Consider the following 22,620-nt stretch of genomic DNA (forward strand, 5'->3'; position numbering starts at 1 on the left):
AGAGAGGCGGAGAGAGAGGAGAGACAGAGGATCCCAAGCAGGCTCTGCACGGTCAGCACAGAGCCCAACGTAGGGCTTGAACTCACGAACCGTGAGCCGAAATCAAGAGTTGGACACTCAACTGACTGAGCCACCCAGGCAGCCCTTTTCATTGTTAAGTGATAATTTTGTGATCTGGACTACAGGTGATCACGGGACTTCAGAGGGCAAGAAGTCCACAAAAAGTCTAGAGAGGTGAAGTGGGTTCTCCAGAGAAGGAAGAAGGAAAACGCTTTGACATGTGTGTCTGGTTTCTGAGGGGAAAACAAAACCAGTAGAGTTTCCAGTGCTTCCTTTACTGTTCTTTCCCTGCAAACAATATTCTGGGGACCAGGAGGATTGGGGAGCAGTCCAGTCTTCCACGAGGGTGGTTTGATGAACTCTCAACAGAATTTAGGAAATGGTGTCTGTGATTTGCAGGGAGGAGATTCCTATCCAACAGAGCTGGGAGGAGTCCCAGAGAGAGCCAGCTTCCAAACACTCATTTTCAAGACCATTACAGCTGCCGCACAGAAGGCTTTCATGCTTGGATTTCAGCACTGGAAATCACTGCGTTCTCCTGACTGCGGCTGCACAGAGTGGCTCAGGGAGGGCAAGCGACTGGCCAGAGAGAGAGAGAGCCAGCACGGGTCAGGGCCGGCCTTCCTCCTGTCCTCTTCATTCCTTCCATTTCTCCTGTCTGAAAATAAAGAAACAGAAGAAAGGCAGGCACAGGGAGGGCTAGGGACTTGCTCCAGGAAATGAGCTAGATGGGCGGCGGGTGAGGGAGAGGCTACAGACCCAGGCGCTGGCCCCAGGTTCAAGGCTCTCTGCGCGGAGGGAACTCAAAGCGGATTATAATTTCTGCCAGGTCTGGCTTCAGGAACCGATACCAAGTGGAAAGCAATAATTTTAGCTACCTTGCCTCATCAGGAGCAAGAGAGGGTATGCTGGGCGGGTGCTGGGGGCTGGAGGGAAGAACAGAAACCATTGCTCATTTTTATCCAGGATCACAAACTGCTGTGTTTCTGCTGGTGCCTTCTGTATCACCAACCCTAGCAGCTGGCAGGAAGGAGCCTGGGGCAGAATGGGAAGGTCTATTTACGTGCACTGTGCATGGGTCCCAGGACTCGTTTTGCTAAGAAACTCATGAGTAAGAAGGCTTACGGAATTGAATGTGAGCTCTTAAACTGGGGGCACCATAGTGTGATCTAATAAACACATCTGTAAAGGGGTAGAAGAGAAGAAAAAGAAAAAGTTACTGTTTAAAGTTTTCATTTGTCAGGAGGTTTTCAACAGCCTTTTTTTAAAAAAAAACAAAAAAACAAAAAAACAAAAACAACAACACAAGGGCCATCCAAAGACAGAACGACCACAGTCCTATGTTCAGGGCCAGCTGAGTACAGCTCTGATAGAGATCTGGGATAGCAAGAGCTAGAACACTGCTACAAGCACAGTTACCAAAAAGAGCCCTAGCCAAGAACAGCTGGCAGCCAAGATCCCAAGAGAACAGATTTATTATGACCCCTCCCCCAATTTTATATAGTGCTCTCGCAGCAATAAAAACATTCATTCATTTAAATACCCTGAAAATACAGATTGCTTAGGTCTCAGTGTGATGGAGTCATATAGACATATAGACAAGCTTTATTTTTCTTGCCAGTGAGCTTGTGGTGTCGTAGCCAGTGACTTACGCTCTGGGAGCCCCAGTTGTCTCCCGCGGAAAAGAAGACAATAGCACTGATTTCTTAGGGAGGTTGGGAAGATCACCTGAGATAACACATATCAATACTTTGCACAAGTACCTGGCTCATAAGAGGGTCTCTAGTTCCTAGTTCCTAGTTCCAGACCTGCTTCCGGCCCTGGCTTCCCTTGGGCAACATCCTTGAAAACCGTTTGGAAACTGGCACTAGATCGTGAACTTCTGGAGGTCGGGAAAGTTTGAATTTGAGAAAAGCACTTCACAGCCTGAGTAAATCCCCCTTTCACGCCTTCAAGCCCCTGTTGAACTCCCCTCCCCACCCGCAAAGCTTCTGGCTTTCTATCTGGTTTGCCAACCACACCCATTAATTAATGTTGCATACACTGCCTATAATGACGCACAAGGCCACACCCATGTCCGTAACGTTTGTTTTCACCAACTGCAAAGAAACGCATGGGCTGATGTGACTCTTGTGGCATTTTAAATGTCCACTTGTAGACCACCTGAGGAATCTGTCTTGTCCCTTTTCTCTCTACTTCACGTGGATGAATAGCGTCCTAGATCTAGAGTCCAGCTAGACCAGTAAGCATCAGCTCTACATATATCCAGACGGCTTGTCCTCATCTTATTTAGTAGATCTGGCTTTGACTTTTAGCTATTCCCCGAATGTAAGTCCTCCCGCCATAGGAGGGACATTCCCCACTGCTAAGGACAACAGAAAGAGCGGGTCACGTACTCTAAAGATCATTCTGAAAGATGAGTTTCAGAAACCATTTAAGCAATGATAACATCACGTGCGTATCTATGTCTACATCTGCATCTATATTTATATCTATGTATCTCCCGAGGCGATTATTTCTTAGAGTGAAATCTGATATATTTTTTGAGAAAAAGAATCCATATTTTTGTCTCTCATTGGGAGTCTTCATTTGTACCAGGGTAACAATTTAGATCTACACGGGACTTCTCAGTTCATAAAGTTTTCTAACTGTTGACTTGGTGCGAGTCACAAAAAGAGCTCTGGCTAGACCATACGGAGGTTACCATCATTCTATGTTCTAGAATGATCTGATTGCATGCCACCTTGCACTAATTTTGTTGGGCCATAGCATTATATCTATTTTATGAATACATAATCTGAAGCTTGGAGATATGAAAAGATGGACTTAGAAATTTAGGTGGTCGACACTGTGCCTTCGATGTAGCCAAGCCTGTGTCTGAGCTCACGACAGTGGCATCTAGGCTGTCCTGCCAATCATCCAGACAGCCTCAAAAGCCCATGATGAGCAGAACCCAAACCAGGCATTGCTGGGGTAAAGAGAGGAATGAGCTATGGTTCTAATGCTTGTGAAGAGACAGATATGTAAATTACAAATCTGACTCTGACTCACAGCAGAATGAGAGGCAAGCTTAGTAGTCATGGATACATTCCCCAGAGCCAACTGTTTGGGTTCAAAGCTTGGCCTCTTTTTTCGGCTGTGTGACCGTTGGCATGTTACCAAACCTCTCTGTGGCTCCGTTTCTCCCTTTGTAAAATGGGGATAATAATAAAGTTTTATCAAGATTAACTAGATTCTTGTTTGTAAAGCTCTGAGAACATGCTTGGCACAAGTGAGTGTTTGTGAAAACTAACAAATAAAAACTGCTATTGGAAGTCAGAGGAAAGAATATTAATTCTAAAGGAAGAGATTCAAACCTGTACAAGGGAGACTACATCACAGATGAGAACAGAAAGATGAAGTTCAGTTTCCATGGGTGGTCGGACTAGGGAAGGCGTTCTAAATGGTGAAAGTTGGCAGAGGCATCTCCAGGAAGCCTGGGTGGTCCGGAGTCCCTGTCGGGCTGGCGGGAGGGGGTGGTGGTGCCGGGAAGGATGGGATTCTCCCAACAGCAGTAAGGACAGTTCCCGTTTCATGGTCTCCAGTTGTTCTGACACTGTCCTGGCTAACTTTGGTGCGATGATTTAAAATAACAGAAATGGTGTAGGGATAGAAGGTGTGTATTCGAGCAGCGGAGGAGAATGCAGAAAATGGATTTCTGCAGGACCCACATTTTTAGAGGGTACTTAGTCCCTTTGTGTGAGCGTGCATAATCACTGGAACCACCTCGGGGCTCTGTGCAGCCGAGCCAGCTGCCGTGCAGGGTGGACTGCTAAGCGCAGAGTGCAAGCCGGACGTTGGGATGCATGTATGAGTGGGTTGGGTACAGGGGAGCTAGGGACAGGTGATTGCCCAGGTTCACGTGTCAGGCATCTCTGTCACCAGCCGCTGGGTAGACAGCGGACAGCGGCCTGCAAAAGCCAGATGGGCTTTGATCACCATAACGGATGCACCTCAGGGTTCCTAGAGCAGGTGAGCTCAGGGACTTGGCCAGATGCCTCTCCTAGGCTCCCAGGATGTGACCTCTTGGGATTAGTTACAGACCAGAAATGTTCTTGAAATCACACCCATACACACATTCTGTTAGGCAGAGTTATCTAACATTTTATTTTTAAGGACCACTGATAAAAAAGGCTTTTCTAACCTCTCTTGAAAAATATATTTAATGATGACACAGCATAGTATAATGGCAAGAGGCCCGGTTGGCATACAGGAGGGCTTGGGGCTAATTCTAGCTGTATTACAATCTAGCTGTGTGACCCTGTGAAAGTCACAGGAACATCCTGGTCCTCGGTTTCCTTATTTGCAGAAGAAGGTAAGTAGATTACACGACTGTTAAAATGATCTCAAGTTTGAGAATGATCCAATTACATGACTCTAGAATGAATTTCTTTGGAAGCCACATTGCATTAATGGTCAAGAGTGTGGTTCTGGAGTTCCAGTCGTGAACTGACAGTTACAAGCTGTGGAACTTTGGGCCAGTTTCTTAACATCTGAAGTCTTTAGTTTATTACCTGGGAAATGGGGACAGCACAATGCCTGTATCACAGAGCCATGGTGAGGGTCTAGAGACCCACCACATTGGTTAGCCTGTGAGGAATTTCCACTAGCTCTTAGTGGGGGTTGGCATTGTGCCCTCTTACCATTGTGTCAACACCTCTATTATTAAAAAGGGAACAGCTCATAGTCTAGCACACCGGGTGCTCTATTGATTACAACAGCTCGCACTCTCTAGTCTATGCCAGGATAAGGAAGACAATGAGTTTTAATTTCAGAAGCATGGATCTGGGGTAAATTCCTCTGAGATACTCTGGGATATACTCTTGTTCCAATGAATCTCTTTGGGAAGGTAAATAGCTCTAAGGGTTAAGGAAGCACGAAAGCGGATCTTCTATGAGTCACCGGCCTCCCTGGGGGCCTCAGTATCTTCATCTGTTCCTTTGCACTCTTCCTTAGGTTATCACAGGAATTGCTAAACAGAGCAAGAGACTTTGAAGAATGTAGGCACCTGCCTAATTCTTGACTGTACATTATATAAGTGTATCCTAAGTTTGGGAAATAGGTGATTCAACCAGTTGAATGGATCGAAACGTCTACAAACTCACTCTTGTTTTTGGACTCTCTACCCTGTAACATCAGAAATGAATCTATCATTGGTGAGATGATGAATGTACCATGCTTTTCTAGAAGAAAAATTCTCTGTCCTTCTATAATTTTAAGTGATAAGGGTTCTGTTTCTATTTCAAGGTAGAGAGTCTGAAGCTAAGAGAGGTAAACCCCAAAAGAATGAAGTTGTGCATAGTCACAAAACCATTCACTGAACTATTTCGCGTCTTTGGCCCTCTTCTCTGGGAGGCCCCCAACATTTACTCACATATTTACTTGGCCAGATAACCCCAAGCCTTAAAAGGCAGAGCAAGGCCTCAGAAGATGAAGTTAGCAGGTCAAAAAAGTAGACGTGGGAAAAACTTTTTGCATTCCAGATAGGACACCATTTACTGTGGGTTTCAACAAATTATTCAAGAATAGGATATACCTGCTGTGTGCAAAGTAGGGGAAAAACCAATTTCCGAGTGCTCATGTGAGCAGAACAAAGGTGGAGGCCTATTGCAGCCTTGAGATCATCCCATATTTCATGCAATTACACTGCCAACAAACTACAGCTGTATGCTGCCTGTGCAGGTACAAATGTGACTGGGGCTGTGCCATAAAAGCCTCGGACTAGGATGCTCTTGTCCCAGGTGCACTGTCCATCTGCTACACACTCGGGGCCTCCACACTCTTAAGCATTTTATAGACGCCAGGGCAGGTGACCACCTCCATGCACCCCGGAGACAACTGCAGATAAAGTTCATAACAGAGTGAGACGAGAGAGGGTCTAAGGCCAGCCCGGTAAAACAGGGAATATGGTGGAAGGACCGACACAAATGAACACGAGGATTTTCCAGGACCTGCCAGTTCAGCAATCGACAGGGCTTGACAGTAATGACCATAAAAGCCAGCACTCCGACAAAGTCATCTCCATGGGTTTGGCCACACTGAAAGAGCTGAACTGCACGCAGCTGGCAGTTACCCAGGGGCAGGGCAGTGTATTTAGAGAAACACTTATTATTCAGACCTGCAAATTTGCTTTCATCCTATAATATCCTGCCGCTGTGGCAATATTGGAGATGGCTGATAGGAACGCATCAGATAACTTAGAGCGGGTAAAGCATTGGCTCCAAAGCCTGATTTATAACTCATCATCAGCTGGGTAAAAAAATCACTTCGCTTTTTTTTTTTTTTTTATTGAAAGGGACATAATGGATTAGGACGAACTGTTAAGAACTTAATGCAAAAGGGTTCATTAGGTGGGCTGAATGTATATTTATTTCTGTCATAACCAACAGAGCTGCAGTGAACTTCATTCACGTCCATAACGAGCGTGTTGTACGCACACGTGTGACTTAAGATTTCAGCCTGTTCTCCCAACATGGAAGAAATCAAGGGAAGGAGATCAATAAAGAGAAATCTCCCTTGTACCAAATAGGTTATTTTGCATAAGCTTATATTCTTTTGTAACTATTCTTCCACTTCTTCAAAAACATTTACTGACTATTTTCTAGTACTTTCTATGTGTCTGGCCTTTTGGGACTCACAGATGAGATAGGCTAGTCTTTGCTCACAGAGGCCTGGGGTCTGGTGGGGGAGGGCAAACTGGTACCCAAAGATGTGCTGTTCTCTCTTGCGTGCAACTGTGTGTCATGCCTTTAATATTGGATTGTAAATGTCTTTTTTTTAAACCTTTTAAAAATTTTTTATTTTTTTTTTCAACGTTTTATTTTTGGGACAGCATGAACGGGGGAGGGGCAGAGAGAGAGGGAGACACAGAATCGGAAACAGGCTCCAGGCTCTGAGCCATCAGCCCAGAGCCCAACGCGGGGCTCGAACTCACGGACCGCGAGATCGTGACCTGGCTGAAGTGGGACGCTTAACCGACTGCGCCACCCAGGCGCCCCTTTTATTTTTATTTTTAAGAAAGAGAGAGAAAGAGAGAGTGCTAGCAGGGAAGGGACAGAAAGAGGAGACACAGAATCCAAAGCAGGATCCAGGCTCTGAGCTCTCAGCCCAGGGCCGTCCATGCAGGGCTTGAACTCACAAACCGTGAGATCATGACCTGAGCTAAAGTTGGACACTTAACCAGCTGAGCCACCTAGCCGCTCCTGGATTGTAAATGTCTTAAAGGCGGGGATCTTCTCTTCTGTTTTTCTGGCCCTCACCTACAGCAGGTTGAGAGGTCATCTGATACCTGCACGTCAAGGAATTGTCCCAGAAGAGCCACAGGAGAGATGGACAAAGACTCCAAGGGGTTAAGATTTCTGCTGTGGATACCATCAGAGAAACAGGAGGCGTGTGAAAAAGATAGGAGCCTGATCCTGTCTTCCCCACAGGAAATTCATTAATTCGCTGCGACAATGCATACAGAATCCAGAAGACACAATGGTCGGCACTTAGAACGAATGACAGCTGGTTGTTCCCAATAAGGCAGAGAGCATTTCTGAAACTGAGGTAAGGATGTGCAAGTAAGGGAAGGAGGGAGGCAGAGAGAGAGAGAGAGAGAGAGAGAGAGAGAGGGGAAGGTAGAAGGAAAGAGAGAGATATGAATATATTTGGGAAGAAACTTGGATCAGGTACAGGGATTGCGGCAGTTCTGAAAGAGGTCTAGTCTAGTTACCCAAGTGAGCAAATGTGGAGGAGGGCAATAGCTAGTCTTAAAAAAAAATGTAGGTATTACACACACGCACACACGCTCATATAAACACGCATATTTATTTACAGGCACACTATTAGAAATTTTCTGGAAGTTGGGGTTAGCATTAGAGGTATCATATTTTACATAAGAAACTTCATTACTTTAAGCCCTAAAATGCAGTACTTAGAATTTAATTTAAAACATGGGGTGCCTGGGTGGCTCAGTTGGTTAAGTGGCCGACTTTGGCTCAGGTCATGATCTCAACAGTTTGTGACTTCGAGCCCTGCATTGGTCTCTGTGCTGACAGTTCAGAGCCCAGAGCCTGCTTCAGATTCTGTGTCTCCCTCTCTCTCCCCCTCTGCCACTCATGCGTCCTCTTTCTCCTGCTCTCAAAAATAAATTAACATTAAAAAAATTTTTAAAAAGGACACAATAAACCTTCAGTAAGACTGAAGAATACAGTTACGTGGTTTTCTCCTTGCTTTATTCTGAGAGTATCTGTTTCCAATTTTTCAAAATTGTCACTCAATTTAGTAGTCAATGAAGTGTCTCCTAGTGAAATGAATTTATTTTACAACTGTATCCATTTTTGCATGTCCTTTATACCACAGTTTACCTCTCAATTAAATAAATTGGCTATCCAAACTGGGTTGATGGGCCTTAAGTAACAATCAGGGTTCTCTAACGGATCTGGGGAGAGCAAGATAACTATTTCCGTGCATAAGGAGATAGTTTTCCAGATGCAAAAGTCACACTTGCAGCTACACAGAACATGATGGGGTGTACATAGATATGTCTATTAGATGACTGCAAGAGTTCTCCAAAGGAGCCACATTCTCCCCAAACCCCCTTCCTGCGGCATGCAAGGAGACAGATGTGGTGCTGCTGGTCAGAAATGTGTGTGGAAGGGAAGAGTGCTTGATTGTGCCAGTTGCTAACCCAAGGCATCGTTATAGACATTGTTGAGAACTTTCGAAAAGTACCTTCTCTCAAAATCCTAATTTACTGTAGTCAGATTAGATCATTTTGAAAAGAAAGTTTATAAATTATAAACCGAGCATCTTTACGGTCTGCACAAATTAAATATACATAGAACACCGACAGAATTCATCCCGTTGGTACTTAATCACCCACTGCAGTATTCTGCTCCAGACCTACAAAATTCATGTATACTAGTGCGGAATAAATAGGAGTGGACAGCTCTGTCCTGAGGAAGCGACCCTCCTGTCCTTCTACTGAATTCATTCCCTTTTGAGAATCCAGACTCCACACTTTCCTCCCCGCTGCTGGTGTTCAGAGAGGAGGCAGTGAGCGCCAGGGAGGTCCGGAGGCCACGGGCATTAAAACAGATCTGAGCTGCAGATGCCATCTGTTATTCAAATGGGTCTCCAGCCAGAACGTAAACAAGAAACATACAAACGTTCCTCATATAAACACGGAATTTTAGAGGTCACTGGGCCCATTTCTGTTCATTGCGAGGATGCGTAAACTAAGGCCGGGCAGTGAGAACCCGCTTGTTTTAGTCCCTGAGAGATGCCCCCAAGGCCCTAGTGTTCCCCTCTGTCAGTTCTGCGAGGCCTCTGGCTCCCAGCGCCCCAGATTCCCGTGCAGCTTGGTCCTGCTGCCACCGACCTCATCTTGCTGACACCCTCCCCGATTCGTACCTTCTTCCTAAGACAGGAGCATGCCAGCTCCTACTCCAGGCTGACCCCCTTCCCCGGCGTTCCTGGGCCTCCCTAAAATAGCGATTTGTCCAACTTCCTTAAGTCTCTCAGCCCAGGGCCTTGCTCCTATCGTCATCGGGGAAAACGGACACCATCAGGAAAGGGTGCTGGTTCAAGTTTTCTCTTTATGTTTTGGTTCCGTTTATTTAAATGCACCCTCATCTGTCTCTGTTCTCCTGGCTCAGAGGAAACACTGTCATCTCTCATAAGGATGAACTGAAGACCAGCGCTCTGGATGCCCTGCTCCTGCCCCCTCGGGGAGAAAACTCCCTTGGCTGTCCACGTGCTGATGTTCAGTTTCTCTCCCTCTCCCGATTCTTTCCTCAACCCATAATACTTTCAAAGGCCTTCCACCTTTAAAATAGCCTTTGATTGTTCAATGGTCCTCTGTGTGCTGCCATATTTCTCTCTCTCCCTTCTCAGCTAAGCCTCTGACGAGCTCCCACTCCGTCTGTGTGTTCTCGTTTTCTGCTGTGGCCTTGACTCTGCAGACTGCCTTCCGTCCTCCCTGTCTGTTGTGCCTACAGGTCATTAGGTCACTCAACCTCCGTTTCACCCACTCATGCTCGCTAATGTGTTCTTGACTTCCTTCTGGGGAACTTCTTCCTCCCTACGGGGTGGCTTGCCATTTAGGGGCCCTGGCCAGCGAGGGATGAGCATGTGAACCAACCTGGAGGAGTCAGATGCTCTGGTCCCTGTAATGTGAATCCTGAGCACAGTGAAAACGGGCCGGAAGTTGTCAGCACGCGTCCTCTCCGTGCCGGCACCTTGACCAGACTGGCCATGAGGCCCCTCCACTCACTGGCCCTCTGGAGTTGGTGCCTTGTTTCCTGTCTGTTTGCAAGCCGTATTCTTCACATCAACGTGCTGAGCTCCTAATGTTCTTCCAGTAAATTTCCCTTTGGCTTAAATGAGCCTGAGTTGATTTCTGTTGCATATAATTGAAGGGTTCTGATGGGTCTTCCCTCTGAAGCTACTCAGGCAGAAGGTTACCAAAGACTTTTCCTTGTTACATCCAATGGCTATCTTTTTCTGCCTTACATACTCTCCTTCTGCAGAACCTCCACTATGTCCCCTTTTCCATGTCATTCTGTCACTCAATCCTTCAGGGGCTGGCTCTCTGCTTCCCACTCCTCAAGTGCACACCCAGCTCTCTGTGATAAAGCGTCCATTCTTGCCATGTTCATTTTGAACACATCTCCGCAGTCTCCCCTGGGGAAACTAAGGGAAACTATGTCTCTGCCTAGAGCACCCTTTCTTCCCTTCCTTTCTTCCCTTGCTGATTAAACCCTAGTTGCTGCCCCCGCACTCAGCTCCATACACCACATTCCTCCAGGAAGCATTTATTAGCAAACCCCTCCAACGTCACCTTCCAGTCTGACGGGAGGTGACTCTTGTATGAACTACCCGAGCATTCTGAAACCTCTGTCATAGAATTGGGTCCCCATGTTTGCCTCCTCATTCCTGTGGACATGCTTAACGTATCTTTGTAGCTCTGGCCTCTTGTGTCTACATACATTGACAGGTATCCTGCACTGGCTTGTTCCCTGAAGGAACCCTCCCCCCTCCACCTTGTCAGTGATTTCCCTCTGTCCCCTTGCCCCTTTCTCTACCTGTACCTTCCATCTTTGCTTCCAATTACATCTTCTTTTCAGACCCCCAACTCTGCTCATGTCACCGCATCACCACCACCACTGCCTGCCCACATGGGTGCTCTCCCCATTATAGTCACATCCTGACCTTTTCTCACCTCTACGTACCAAAGACGGGGAGCGGGGGCCTTGTGGAATTGTGGAGAGAGCATGGCCTTTGGAGTGAGACATTCTAGACATTCCAGCTCTGTGCCCTTAGCCAAATTATTTAACCTCACTGAGCCTTAGTTTGCTAACTTTGAAAATAGAAATCTTTCTATGTATCTCATAGGGTGGCCATGATAATTCAAAGAAATAAGGCTTGTTCAGTCATTTAGCAGAATGCTTGGCACAGAATAGGTCCTCAATATATTTTGCTGACCTACCTTTCCCTAGAGGTACCTGGCCTCTCTGCAGCTTTTGTCAACACTGCTTACCTTCTCCTTCTCGTTGAAACTGTATCGTCTCTTAGTCACGACTGTGGAGTCTCTTGGTTCTTACCTTATTTCTCTCATACGTCATTTTCAGTCTCCATTCTGAGTCCTTCTTTCCCCGTCTGCCCCGAGATACAGATATTCACTGGTACTCTGTCTTTAGTCCTTCTCTTCTCCCTGTTTTTTTGCCCACGAATGCCATGCTTCTGTTACAGTGGTTATCACTTTGCATTATAACTTTTTGTTTGCCGGTCTTTCTAGCTCTTAGATCATGTCATATCTTTCCGTCTTGTTATCCTTTGTCTAGTCCAAAGCCTAGCACACAGTAGATACTCCGTAAACGAAGAGAGAATCACACATTTAATAGTCTCTATGTCTTCAGCACATGTATCCCTCCAGAACTTTCTGGAAAGCCCCACATTGTTCATTCAGCATCTCAAAGTTAGCATGTCCAATATGAATCATGCTAGTTTCTTCCTAAACTTGCTTTTCTTTTTGGGGGGCTGAGGCAGAGAGAAGGGATACATACTCATTCTTGGTCAATATTCTTTATAGCATTCCAAGTCACAATGGTAGAAACCTTGTTGCATAATTCAGTTCTTTTCCCTTACTAGCATCCCCAAATAACACCCAAATTGTGTGTCTCCCATAAATTCCCAATGCCACGGCCACAACTCAAGTGCACATCATCTCTCACTGAGAGTCTGAAAGTCTTGCTCCAACCTGACTTTGTCTCCATGCCTTCGGTCACCTTTCTGCAGTGGCTGCTAGAACTACCTTTCAAAAGCACTAATTAGAACACACAATTCACCAGCTCGGTGCCTTCTGTTACAACAAACACAGCACTCACTTGCTGCGTCTACCTTTGCCTCTGCCTTGGAAGGCCACAACCAGCCCTCCAGACTCAGCTGTACTTCCCCATCAGATCTCACAGCTGTGTCAGACTACTCGCTCCTTCCCATCTTGCCATCTACTCCCTTTCTCTGTGTTTTCCTTTTTTTAAAAAATCTTTTTAAATGTTTATTTATTTTTGAGAGACAGAGTGCACGCAGGGGAGGGGCAGAGAGAGAGGGAGACACAGAATCCAAAGCAGGCTCCAGGCTCCGAGTTGTCAGCACAGATCCCGACATAGGGCTCGAATGCACAGACCGCGAGATCATGACCTGAGCCGAAGTCGAACACTTAACCGACTGAGCCACCCAGGCGCCCCTCTGTGTTTTCTCTACAGTGGTTGCCTGTTCCTTGAGGACAAGTGCATCATAAACATCTTTGTATTTCTTAAAGCCATAGATATGGTAAATATATCCCTAAATGTTGGAGACGCTGGGCTGAAAAGGGAGTAGAAAGCCAACCTTTGGGTTTAATTTGTGAACAAGACAAACTGGGCTGTTTCATGAATTTTCTAACTTTTAAAGAGGGGAACTGAGAAAATCTTTGGGCAGAGAAAACCTCAAAGGCTCAGTGGGGCAGCTAGGGAAGCATCCTTCCCGGAGGAGCTGGCTGGCATGGAGGGGTCTATAGAGGGTCCCTCTCCTCCTGCTGATAGCTCAGTCCTTTGCCTCCTGGGTGATATGCTGGGGGTAGGTGATGTGAAGTGTGGCAGTGCCTGGGTGGGAATCATCACATACTATAGTGCCAACTACCTCTTTTCCCCCTAGTTTTTGTTAAAGTTACAGAGGGAGGTAAGGCTTGAATCAGCTACATTAATGCGATCTTTGACATGGTTGATGGTAAATCGAAATGGAGAGGAAGGTTTGTTGAACGAGTATAAATTAATCAAAGGCTAGTACTATAATTATCCAGGTCATAAAATATCCATCTTAAATATCCAGTTCATTAAAAAGATCTATAAAAGGCAATGGTGAGAGTTCAAGACAGAAAAATTTTAGTTACGTCTATAAAAAGAACTTGTCTCTTCCCTTTCAGGTATGAGTTTGATGTCTTGGAAGAACTCCAGAGATTTTATACAAATATTGTTGGTATTTTGTACCTTTAGGCATTACCTATGTTATTCTTACTATTAAGCAATATTTCCACATTTTATAAAGGGGCAACCTTGCCTCTCTCTTGCTTCGTTCGTTGATCCTAGATCTGGTGACTTTTGGAGAGAAGCAGATGTTCTTTGTTGTACATGACCGGGGGCACTTGGAATCTTAATATACCTTCCTTGCATGTGAATTAGAAAGTTAATTCTGACATGAAGCGCTCATCTTACACTTCTTTCTTTTGTTATTCTTTTAGTGACAAATGTTACGAAAGAAATCAGAGGTCAGCCTCTTTGGTTTGATAACAATCTTTAAAGCATCCATTTAGGTGGTTCTGTGCATCCTCTATATTGAGAGAGGCTAACACCTCTGGCCTTCACTTCCCTTAGTCCCAAAACCCTTTATCACCTGTTATCAGAACTATTCAGAGCAACTCAAAAATAATTTTCCTATATGACTATCAGACCTCATTTGGATTTTTAATAAACAGTCACATTCTAATGAGGTCTTCATAAAACTGACTAAATATGTTTAGAAATCATTAGCTTAAATTACCAGCGCAAAAATCTCCTTTGGGAGTCCCGCAGATTTGGTTATAAGACTTTTGGCAGATGGATTAGCCCAACAGCACAACAGAGTTTCTGAATCTCCACACAAACGATGTAAATGGGAATGCCTGGGAAACAGGCGACTGGATAGAAAGCGAAATGTCCCTCAGGTGGGTTCATTAAAGAGGGAAAACAATCACAGCACATTCCAGAGCAATTGAAATGCCAGGTGTGCAGCCGTCGGCAGGTGCCAGGCAAACTGACAAGGGTCCCTCCCCAGAACACACCGGCTGAAAGGGGATGCATGGCGGTGACAAGGAAGTCTCAGATAATGACAGGTCCTGGCAGATGTACCGGGGACCCCGCTGGAGGGAAGTGCAGCGTAAGTGTCTTCTGCACCAGGTGTGGCAACCGGGAGGGCTTCCCAGAGGCTCCAGCACCGGCAATTACAGCCGCCTAATGCAGAGCGCTTCAGGGCAAAAATCAGGGGAAAGCGGGTCCCCAGCTCTGACTTAATGAATCAGCAGCAAGTCTGTGTAAACAAACAGGCATCCGCTTAGCTCATGCCTAATTCATGAAGGACACACCATGTGCGGTAAACATGTTAAGTAGGTAGTGGTGGCCCTTAAAAACCGTGTCATTTTGATTTCTTCGGTGGTTTGTTGTTGCTGTTTTTAAGCATGGAGAATGGGGAAGTAATCTCTAAACAAATGTGCAGGATTGACAACGGGAAGTGGCTTGGAATAAAGGGCAGTGCCTTTTCCCGGAGGGAATGTGACCTCTTGTCAAAACCCCCCCAAATCACACCTGACATTTCAAGGACAGATGCCATTAAATTCATTACTAACTGAAGACAGACCGATCCACCGGGCTGATGGTAACAAGGTGAGGATTCTTCAGGGCTAACCGCATCCCTACAAACCTGGTAGGGATGTGGAAGGATTTTTTTTTTTCTTTTAAATAAGCTTACCAGACCTAAAATGATGGGTTTCTTTACTCCTGTGGGCTTCCATTTATGGGTTAATCTGAAACCCAGTCACCCTCCCCCCTTTTAGCTGCATATTTTTCGCTGGAATTTCCATGGTTACTTGTCCGAAGGAATTGTTTCCAGCAAGAAAACCAACAGTGACTGCCCTGAATGGGATGGGTCCAAGTGCCTGATGGAAGGAACAGACCATCACCTCAGGGCCTTTATTTTTTATTTTTCCAAAGCCAGGTAACTCAGAATGAAAACTAGCTCCCTGCAACATGGGCCATGTCCACGAGACAGTGGGCTTTAGTGTGTGAGCGGTTTTGTTTTGCCTTTTGTCATTGTAGTAATTTCACGGCACGGTCTTCTTTTGACCTTTCCGCCAAAGAACTATACTGTCCTCAGCCCTCCTTAAAGTAAAAGGGTTACATGAAACTAGCTCACTTCTTCAGTCACTGTGTCTAGAGGAGAGTAACCTTGGGAATTTCAATTAGGCGAGAAAAGACCATGTATGCCTTTATTTATCATTTTCTTAAAACCCATAGTACTTGTTATTTTAAAATGATCTACTTTTCAGACTAATTTACCTTGGGATTATTTTCAGTGAGCTCTGATGCAAATATGTAGACTCTGAGGTGGTGAATAACTTTCAAGGCTGTGACAGCAGTCTGCAGATCTTTTCTTATCAGGCACAGGCAGTCAGCAAATATTTGTGAAATGAAGGATTCCGAATCCATCATACATTTCAGGGAAAGAAACCCAAGTTCATGAAAACAGGAAATCTGTAGCTTGGCTGTTTCACATTAACCTAGCATAGGCTAACTGCTCTCCGACACTAAGGGAGGAGAAACCTCCCTCATTCATTTCTTTGGGCAGTTACTGAGTGCCAGAAGGCAGAGACCAAAAATTCTGGTGGCGTTGAACTTTTTTTTTTTTCTTTAGTAATCATTACTGCTTTCATAGGAAAAGAATGAGACAAAAAAGGTAAATATAGACATCACTGTAGGTCTTAGGTTTGTTGGTGGAAAGGTAAGGGTGTCACGAATACCTATATTTATGAAGTCCTTAGAATGGGGCGGGAAGTTCTCTAACCACCTGACATGTCGAAACTCACTTTATCTTTACAAGAACCCTAGGAAGCAGGTGCTGTGATATCCCCACTGCCCAGGTGAAAGGTGGGTGACAGAGACATGGGGTGGCCCCTTTTAGGCAGGTACATGGTGAGCACCAGTCTCTAAGCCAGCTCCCCTGCTCTGTCTCCCAGCAGAGGGAACTGAGACAATAAACAGTTTTTGTATTTTCAGTACATAAAATTCTGCTTTGTATGTTTTTATACTTTACATAATGGTCTCAGAGCGTCTACCCAGTGTCTTGTCACTTTATATCCTTTACGTAGAGAAAGTTTTACATTTTTATACGGTCAAATTTCCCCATTCTCTTCTTAACACGTTGAGCTTTAGGTATCGTTGAAACATTCTTTTAAAAAAAGGCCATAAATATTTTCCTTCATATTTTCTTCTACAAGGTTTAAAGCTTAATTTAAAGCTACATTTTGGGTTTAAAAAATTTTTTTAATGTTATTTATTTTTGAAAGAGAGACAGAGACAGAGCATGAGCAGGGATGGGCAGAGAGAGAGAGAGAGAGACGCACACAGAATCCGAAGCAGGCTCCAGGCTCCGAGCTGTCAGCACAGAGCCCAACGCGGGGCTCGAACTCACAGACCGAGAGATCACGACCTGAGACGAAGTCAGACGCTCAACCGACTGAGCCACCCAGGTGCCCCTACATTTTGTTTTTTATTTGGCATTTGTTTTTGGTGTTTTATGATTTTTTTCTTTTGTCCACACTGATAAGCAAATTTCCTAGCTCGGTGTATTGAAAAGCTCGTGCTTTCCCCACTATTTACACATTTTCCTACATATGGCTATAGTCAACATCTGGGCTATTTTGATCTGTTGGTCTATTTCTCTCTTCCCAATCTGTGGTACCTATAACTTTCTATTTTCCTATGTCCTCGTCTGGTTTTGATATCAAGGTTATACAAGTCTCTTAAAGTGGGGGAGAAGTCTTCCTTTTCTCTTCCCTTCGAATAATTTTCGTAAGATTTGAATTCTCTATTCCTTGAATATTTAGTAGAACACACCTGTTAATACTTTGGGGACTGGTGCTTTTCCCTGAGTCAATTTTTAACCATTGTTTACTTTTTAATTAATGTCTACTCAGACTTTTTAAGAAAAAAATTTTAACGTTCATTTATTTTTGAGAGAGACAGAGAGACAGAGATGAATGGGGGAGGGGCAGAGAGAGAGAGGGAGACACAGAATTGTAAACAGGCTCCAGGCTTGGAGCTGTTACCTTGGAGCCCGACACAGGGCTTGAACTCACAAGCCATGAGATGATGACCTGAGCCGAAGTTGGACGCTTAACTGACTGAGCCACCCAGGTGCCCCGTAATTTTTGTCCCATTTTGAATCAGTTTTGGAAAATCATACTTGTTAAGAAAATTACCCAACTTCTCTAATTTTTCAAGTTTGTTAGCTATTCATATTATCTATTATGATAAAAGAATCTTTTTCCTATTTCAAATATTGAGAGTTTTTGGCTTTTTTTCTTGTACTTCAGATTGCCAGATGTTTGTCTATTTTGTGAATCTTTTCACAAAACCCTTTTGATTCTGTTGATTTTCATGATTGTTTCTTTGCTTTTAATTTAATAATTTTCTGTTCGGTTATTTCCTTTTTTCTTTAGTTGTATTCTGTTCTTCACATATCTTTTTTATTAATTTTTTTTTACATTTACATTTATTTTTGAGAACCAGAGTGAGACAAAGCGTGAGCGGGGAAGGGGCAGAGAGAGAAGGAGACACAGAATCCAAAGCAGGCTCCAGGCTCCAAGCCATCAGCACAGAGCCTGACGCGGGGCTCGAACTCACGAACCATGAGATCGTGGGCCGAAGTCGGATGCTTAACCGAATGAGCCACCCAGGCGCCCCAACACATATCTTTTTGATTTCGATGCTTGGTCTTTCTTCTTTTCTAATGACACTTAAAAACATATACACCCTTTTAGGTACCATTTTATCTGCATCCTACAAGTTTACTCTATGATACTATGATTCACAGTTCTCAGTAAGTTCTGATTCATATCAGGGCATTTTGCTTTGACCCATGAGTTGGGGGAAATGCTTTCTCATCTAGATCCTCAGTGAAGACTGATTTGTCTCTTTCTCACTTCCCTGTTCCGGTGCCCAGCTGGCTTCCCTCTTCCACCTCCCTCTGCGTCCCCCTCCACTGTCCCTTCTCTGAGTGCCTACCTTTTGTGAGCTTAGGTGTCAGGTGGCAATCTCGAGTTCAAATTCCTCATATTACACAGGCCTAACACGTTATCTCCTGTTTTTGGGTGGGTGTAAAACCCAAGATCCGAAATCATGAAGTCTGAGGTCCCCCACCCTCCCTCCAAGACTGACACACCCCACCTGCCCAGCCTCCAAAGAACAGTGGCAGTGTCCGCTCTCTGTCTGGCCTCTAGCTCTCACTCTTCTGGTTTCTAGTAGTTTCCTTTCTCGAAAGCTAAGCCAAATATTTTTAACGTACATATTTACATATAATATACAAAGTTATTAAAATATATATTTATATTTTATCTAGAATTTCTAGATGTTTGTAGGAGGAGGGTTTTCAGGTTATTTAGTTTGCTATTTTTGCTAAAATTGAAAGTACCTCCCACTTCTGAATGTCTCTCGATTTGCACCTCCTGATACTTCTGAAAATCCTTTTTTTTTTTTTTTTTGGAAACAGCTTTACTGAAGTATAACTGATACATGATTACAATATACAATGTTTATTTTTTAAAAATTATTTTTATTTTTGGGCACCTGGGTGGCGCGGTCGGTTGAGCCTCCGACTTCAGCTCAGGTCATGATCTCACAGCTCATGAGTTCGAGCCCTGCGTCGGGCTCTGTGCTGACAGCTCAGAGCCTGGAGCCTGCTTCGGATTCTGTGTCTCTCTCTGCCCCTCTCCCACTCGCGCGCTCTCTCTCTCTCTCAGAAATAAATAAAAACATTAAAAAAATAATTATTTTTATTTTTTAAAATGTATTTATTTTTTTGAGAAAGAGTATGAGCAGGGAAGAGAGAGAGAGAGAGAAAGAGAGAGAGAATCTCACGCAGTGTGGAGCCTGATGACACGAGGCTTGATCCCACAACCCAGGGATCATGACCTCATCTGAAATCAAGAGTGGAATGGTCAACCTACTGAGCCACCCAGGTGCCCCTAATATACAATGTTTATGTGCACAACTTGATGAGTTTCAACATATGCATACACGTGGTATCATCACTATTTGCAAGATAACAGACATATCCAATGCCTCTCCAAGTTTCCTGTGTCCCTTTTTCTTTGTTTTTGTAGTAAGAACACTTAATGTAAGATCTACCATCTGAACAAATTAAGTGCACAAAACTGTATTGTTAACTGTATAAGCATTATTTTGCATAGCAGACCTCCAGAACTTATTTATCTAGCATAACCAAAACTTTGTACCCATTGAACATCAACTCCCCATTTCTCCCTCTTCCCAGCCCTTGGAAACCACTATGGCATTTCTCTGCTTATATGAATTTGACTATTTTGGATAATTCATAGAAGTAGAATCACGTATTCTGTGATTGGCTTATATGATGTTCTCCAGGTTCATCCATGTTGTAAATGGCAGGGTTTCCTTCTTTTTTAAGGCTGACCAAGAATCTTAAGCAACAACCCCTTTATGGTTTCTGCCCCAGTATTTCACTTCTAGGCTAATCTCCAGGCTACCTTTGCTGCTGAGGGTCAATCTCACAATGTCAACCTTTTCTACGAAGTAATGAGTTGGGGCGCCTGGGTGGCTGAGTGGATTAAGCATCTGTCTCTTTCACCTTGGGTTGTGATTCCAGGGTCATGGGATCGAGCCCTGTGTCAGGCTCTGTGCTGGTAGTGTGGAACCTGCTTGCGATTCTCTCTCTCCCTCTCTTTCTGCCCCTCCCCACCCCCTCTCTCAAAATAAATTGAAGGGGCACAAGCACCACGATGTTTATAGCAGCACTAGCAACAACAGCCAAGTTATGGAGAGAGCCTAAATGTCCATCCACTGATGAATGGATAAAGAAGATTTGGTTTATATATACAACGGAATACTACTCAGGGATCAAAAAGAATGAAACCTTGCCATTTGCAACAATGTGGATGGAACTAGAGTGTATTATGCTAAGCGAAATAAGTCAGAGGAAGACAAATATAATATGATTTCACTTATGTGGAATTTGAGAAACACAACAGATGAACATAGGGGAAGGGAAGGAAAACTAAGATAAAAACAGAGAGGGTGGCAAACCATAAGACACTCTTGAGTATAGAGAACAAACTGAGGGTTGCTGGAGGGGAGGTGGGTGGGGGGATGGGCTAAATGGGTGATGGGCATTAAGGAGAACACTTGGGATGAGCTCTGGGTGTTACATGTAAGTGACACATCACTGGGTTCTACTGAAACCAATACTATACTGTATGTTAACTAACTTGAATTTAAATAAATAAATTTAAAAAAACCTAGGAAATTATACCAACTTACTTCATAAGGTTAAAGTGACAATTAATGAGATGACACATGCAAATCAAAGTACATAATAAATTATAAACTTTTACTTAAAAAAAAAAAAAGAACTAACGGATTCTTGAGTTGAGCAGAGCCATGGAATTGACCCTCTTATAAAACAAAGCAATTGCACCCTGTGTATTTCTCATTTATAAATTTCACTTTGGAAATAATCCTATAGCGTACCACTACCTAGGTTATAACTGCTTAAGTATTTCCCGCTTTAATAAAAACAGCTCTCGTGACCAGTTCCTACAGATAAAGTCATACAAGACTTCAGGGGGAAGACGACGATCTCTATTTCACAGGTTCAGAAACAAGAGGAGCAGGAAAGTAAAATCTAAGCAGGAGGAGATGCTGGAATGCCAAGCTCAGGACTGCATCCAGTGGCTTACTCTGTTTTCAGAGTCAACGTTCCGGAGTTAGGGAATGCAGTCGTGTCTAATGCAGCACCCATTGTGTTTTGACACCCAGCAACAAGTGTTCTCGCGCTTAGAGGTGTTTTCATGTGCTCAATATAGCCAGATAACAACTGCTTTTAAATCCTGAGTGCCTTGCCTGTCTGTTGCTATCGCAACAAACGAAAGCAATTCAGTCTATGTTTACTGATAATTTATAAGCAAGTGCAGCAAGCGACGGGAGGAGGTGTCGTAGTTAACGTTTGCTAAAGTACACACAATACTTCAAAAGCCTATTCTGGCCTTACTCCACGTTACCAACTGAGCAAGGAACATGTGGCCCTGGAGGCGGACGGCCGACTTACCCTTCCCACTTCCACGAGGTTGGTCACCATTATGATGCTTGCGGTGTTTTCGTGCCACACCATCCTCCAGAAGTCATAGATGGTCTCCTGCATTGGTCCTGCAGCAAAACAGAACACAGACTTTTTTTTTTTTCTCTTTGTAAGTTTGCAACTGGCCAATTTCTGGGGCTTGCAAATAAACCTATCAAGGCTCGCATGCAGTCCCCTCACTTTTATAGACGGACTTAGCTCTCCTTTCTAGTACCGATGCTAGTGTTGATGGGTGCCCTTGCTCAAACAGCACCTTCAGAGATACTGAATTTTTCATGCATGGTTGAATTTTCGCCTGTCATCAAACGTCTCTGCATTTGAGCTCTTTTTACCTCTCTTAAACGACTGCTGTGAAAGAAAGTTATTTCTCCATCATTTAGCTATTTATCTCCATAATACTCAAGAGTGAAATTTTAAAAGATGGATAACATCACTCTTCCTGCTAACAATTGGCAGATATCCCAGGGAAATGGTATATAGAATGAAATGAGCCTCTGTAGGAAAAATGGCCTCTTCTTGTTTCTAATATTTTTCTTATTCTGTGCCATCTGTCAAATTAATCCTTTTTTTTTTTTCACCTGACTTCCAAAAGTGAGAGAGAAATTAGACTTTTAAGCAGATGTACTTCCTGTCACTGAACGTGATCAGTACCTCCTTGCTCAACTCCCGGGATCTGAGTATGTCAAAGCTCTTTCTTATGGACCCGGGAAAAAGGGGGGGAGGGGGGAGGCGGGCATTACAAAATGCCAGTTCTATAGAAGCAGGTACAGGAAGTTGGAATATAACATTTCTTCGAAACCAGATTTGCAAAAACCCTAATCTCTACTTGATGCTCATGCATGTCTGAGGGTGTAAGCGTAACAGTACAAATCTTTAAAGAACAAGGAGAAATGCAAGGAAACGAGAGGAGCGCAACGTCAAAGGCACAAGAGCCACATGATACGTGGGGAATCATACAAATGGTCAGGCACATGCTGGGACCAGGACCCCGTTGTACTATAGGATCTTGACAATGCAGATTACTGGATCTGGAACTCAAATATCTGACTTTGAGATCTGCCTCTACCTTTTCACTGG

At 44.2% G+C, this 22,620-nt stretch overlaps 1 protein-coding gene across 11 annotated transcripts in view; it reads right to left on the reverse strand.

Moving 5' to 3' along the window:
- PTPRM (protein tyrosine phosphatase receptor type M) overlaps positions 1-22,620 on the reverse strand; it is a 796,726-nt gene that overhangs the window by 36,087 nt on the left and 738,019 nt on the right. For all 11 annotated transcript variants that reach the window (XM_045459381.1, XM_045459379.1, XM_045459380.1 and 8 more), the window contains one exon: positions 21,514-21,611. In XM_045459381.1, the coding sequence (XP_045315337.1) occupies positions 21,514-21,611 (98 nt within the window). The remainder of the gene's footprint in view (positions 1-21,513; positions 21,612-22,620) is intronic.

This window comes from Leopardus geoffroyi, chromosome D3, assembly GCF_018350155.1.
Source record: "Leopardus geoffroyi isolate Oge1 chromosome D3, O.geoffroyi_Oge1_pat1.0, whole genome shotgun sequence".
NCBI classification, from domain to species: domain Eukaryota; kingdom Metazoa; phylum Chordata; class Mammalia; order Carnivora; family Felidae; genus Leopardus; species Leopardus geoffroyi.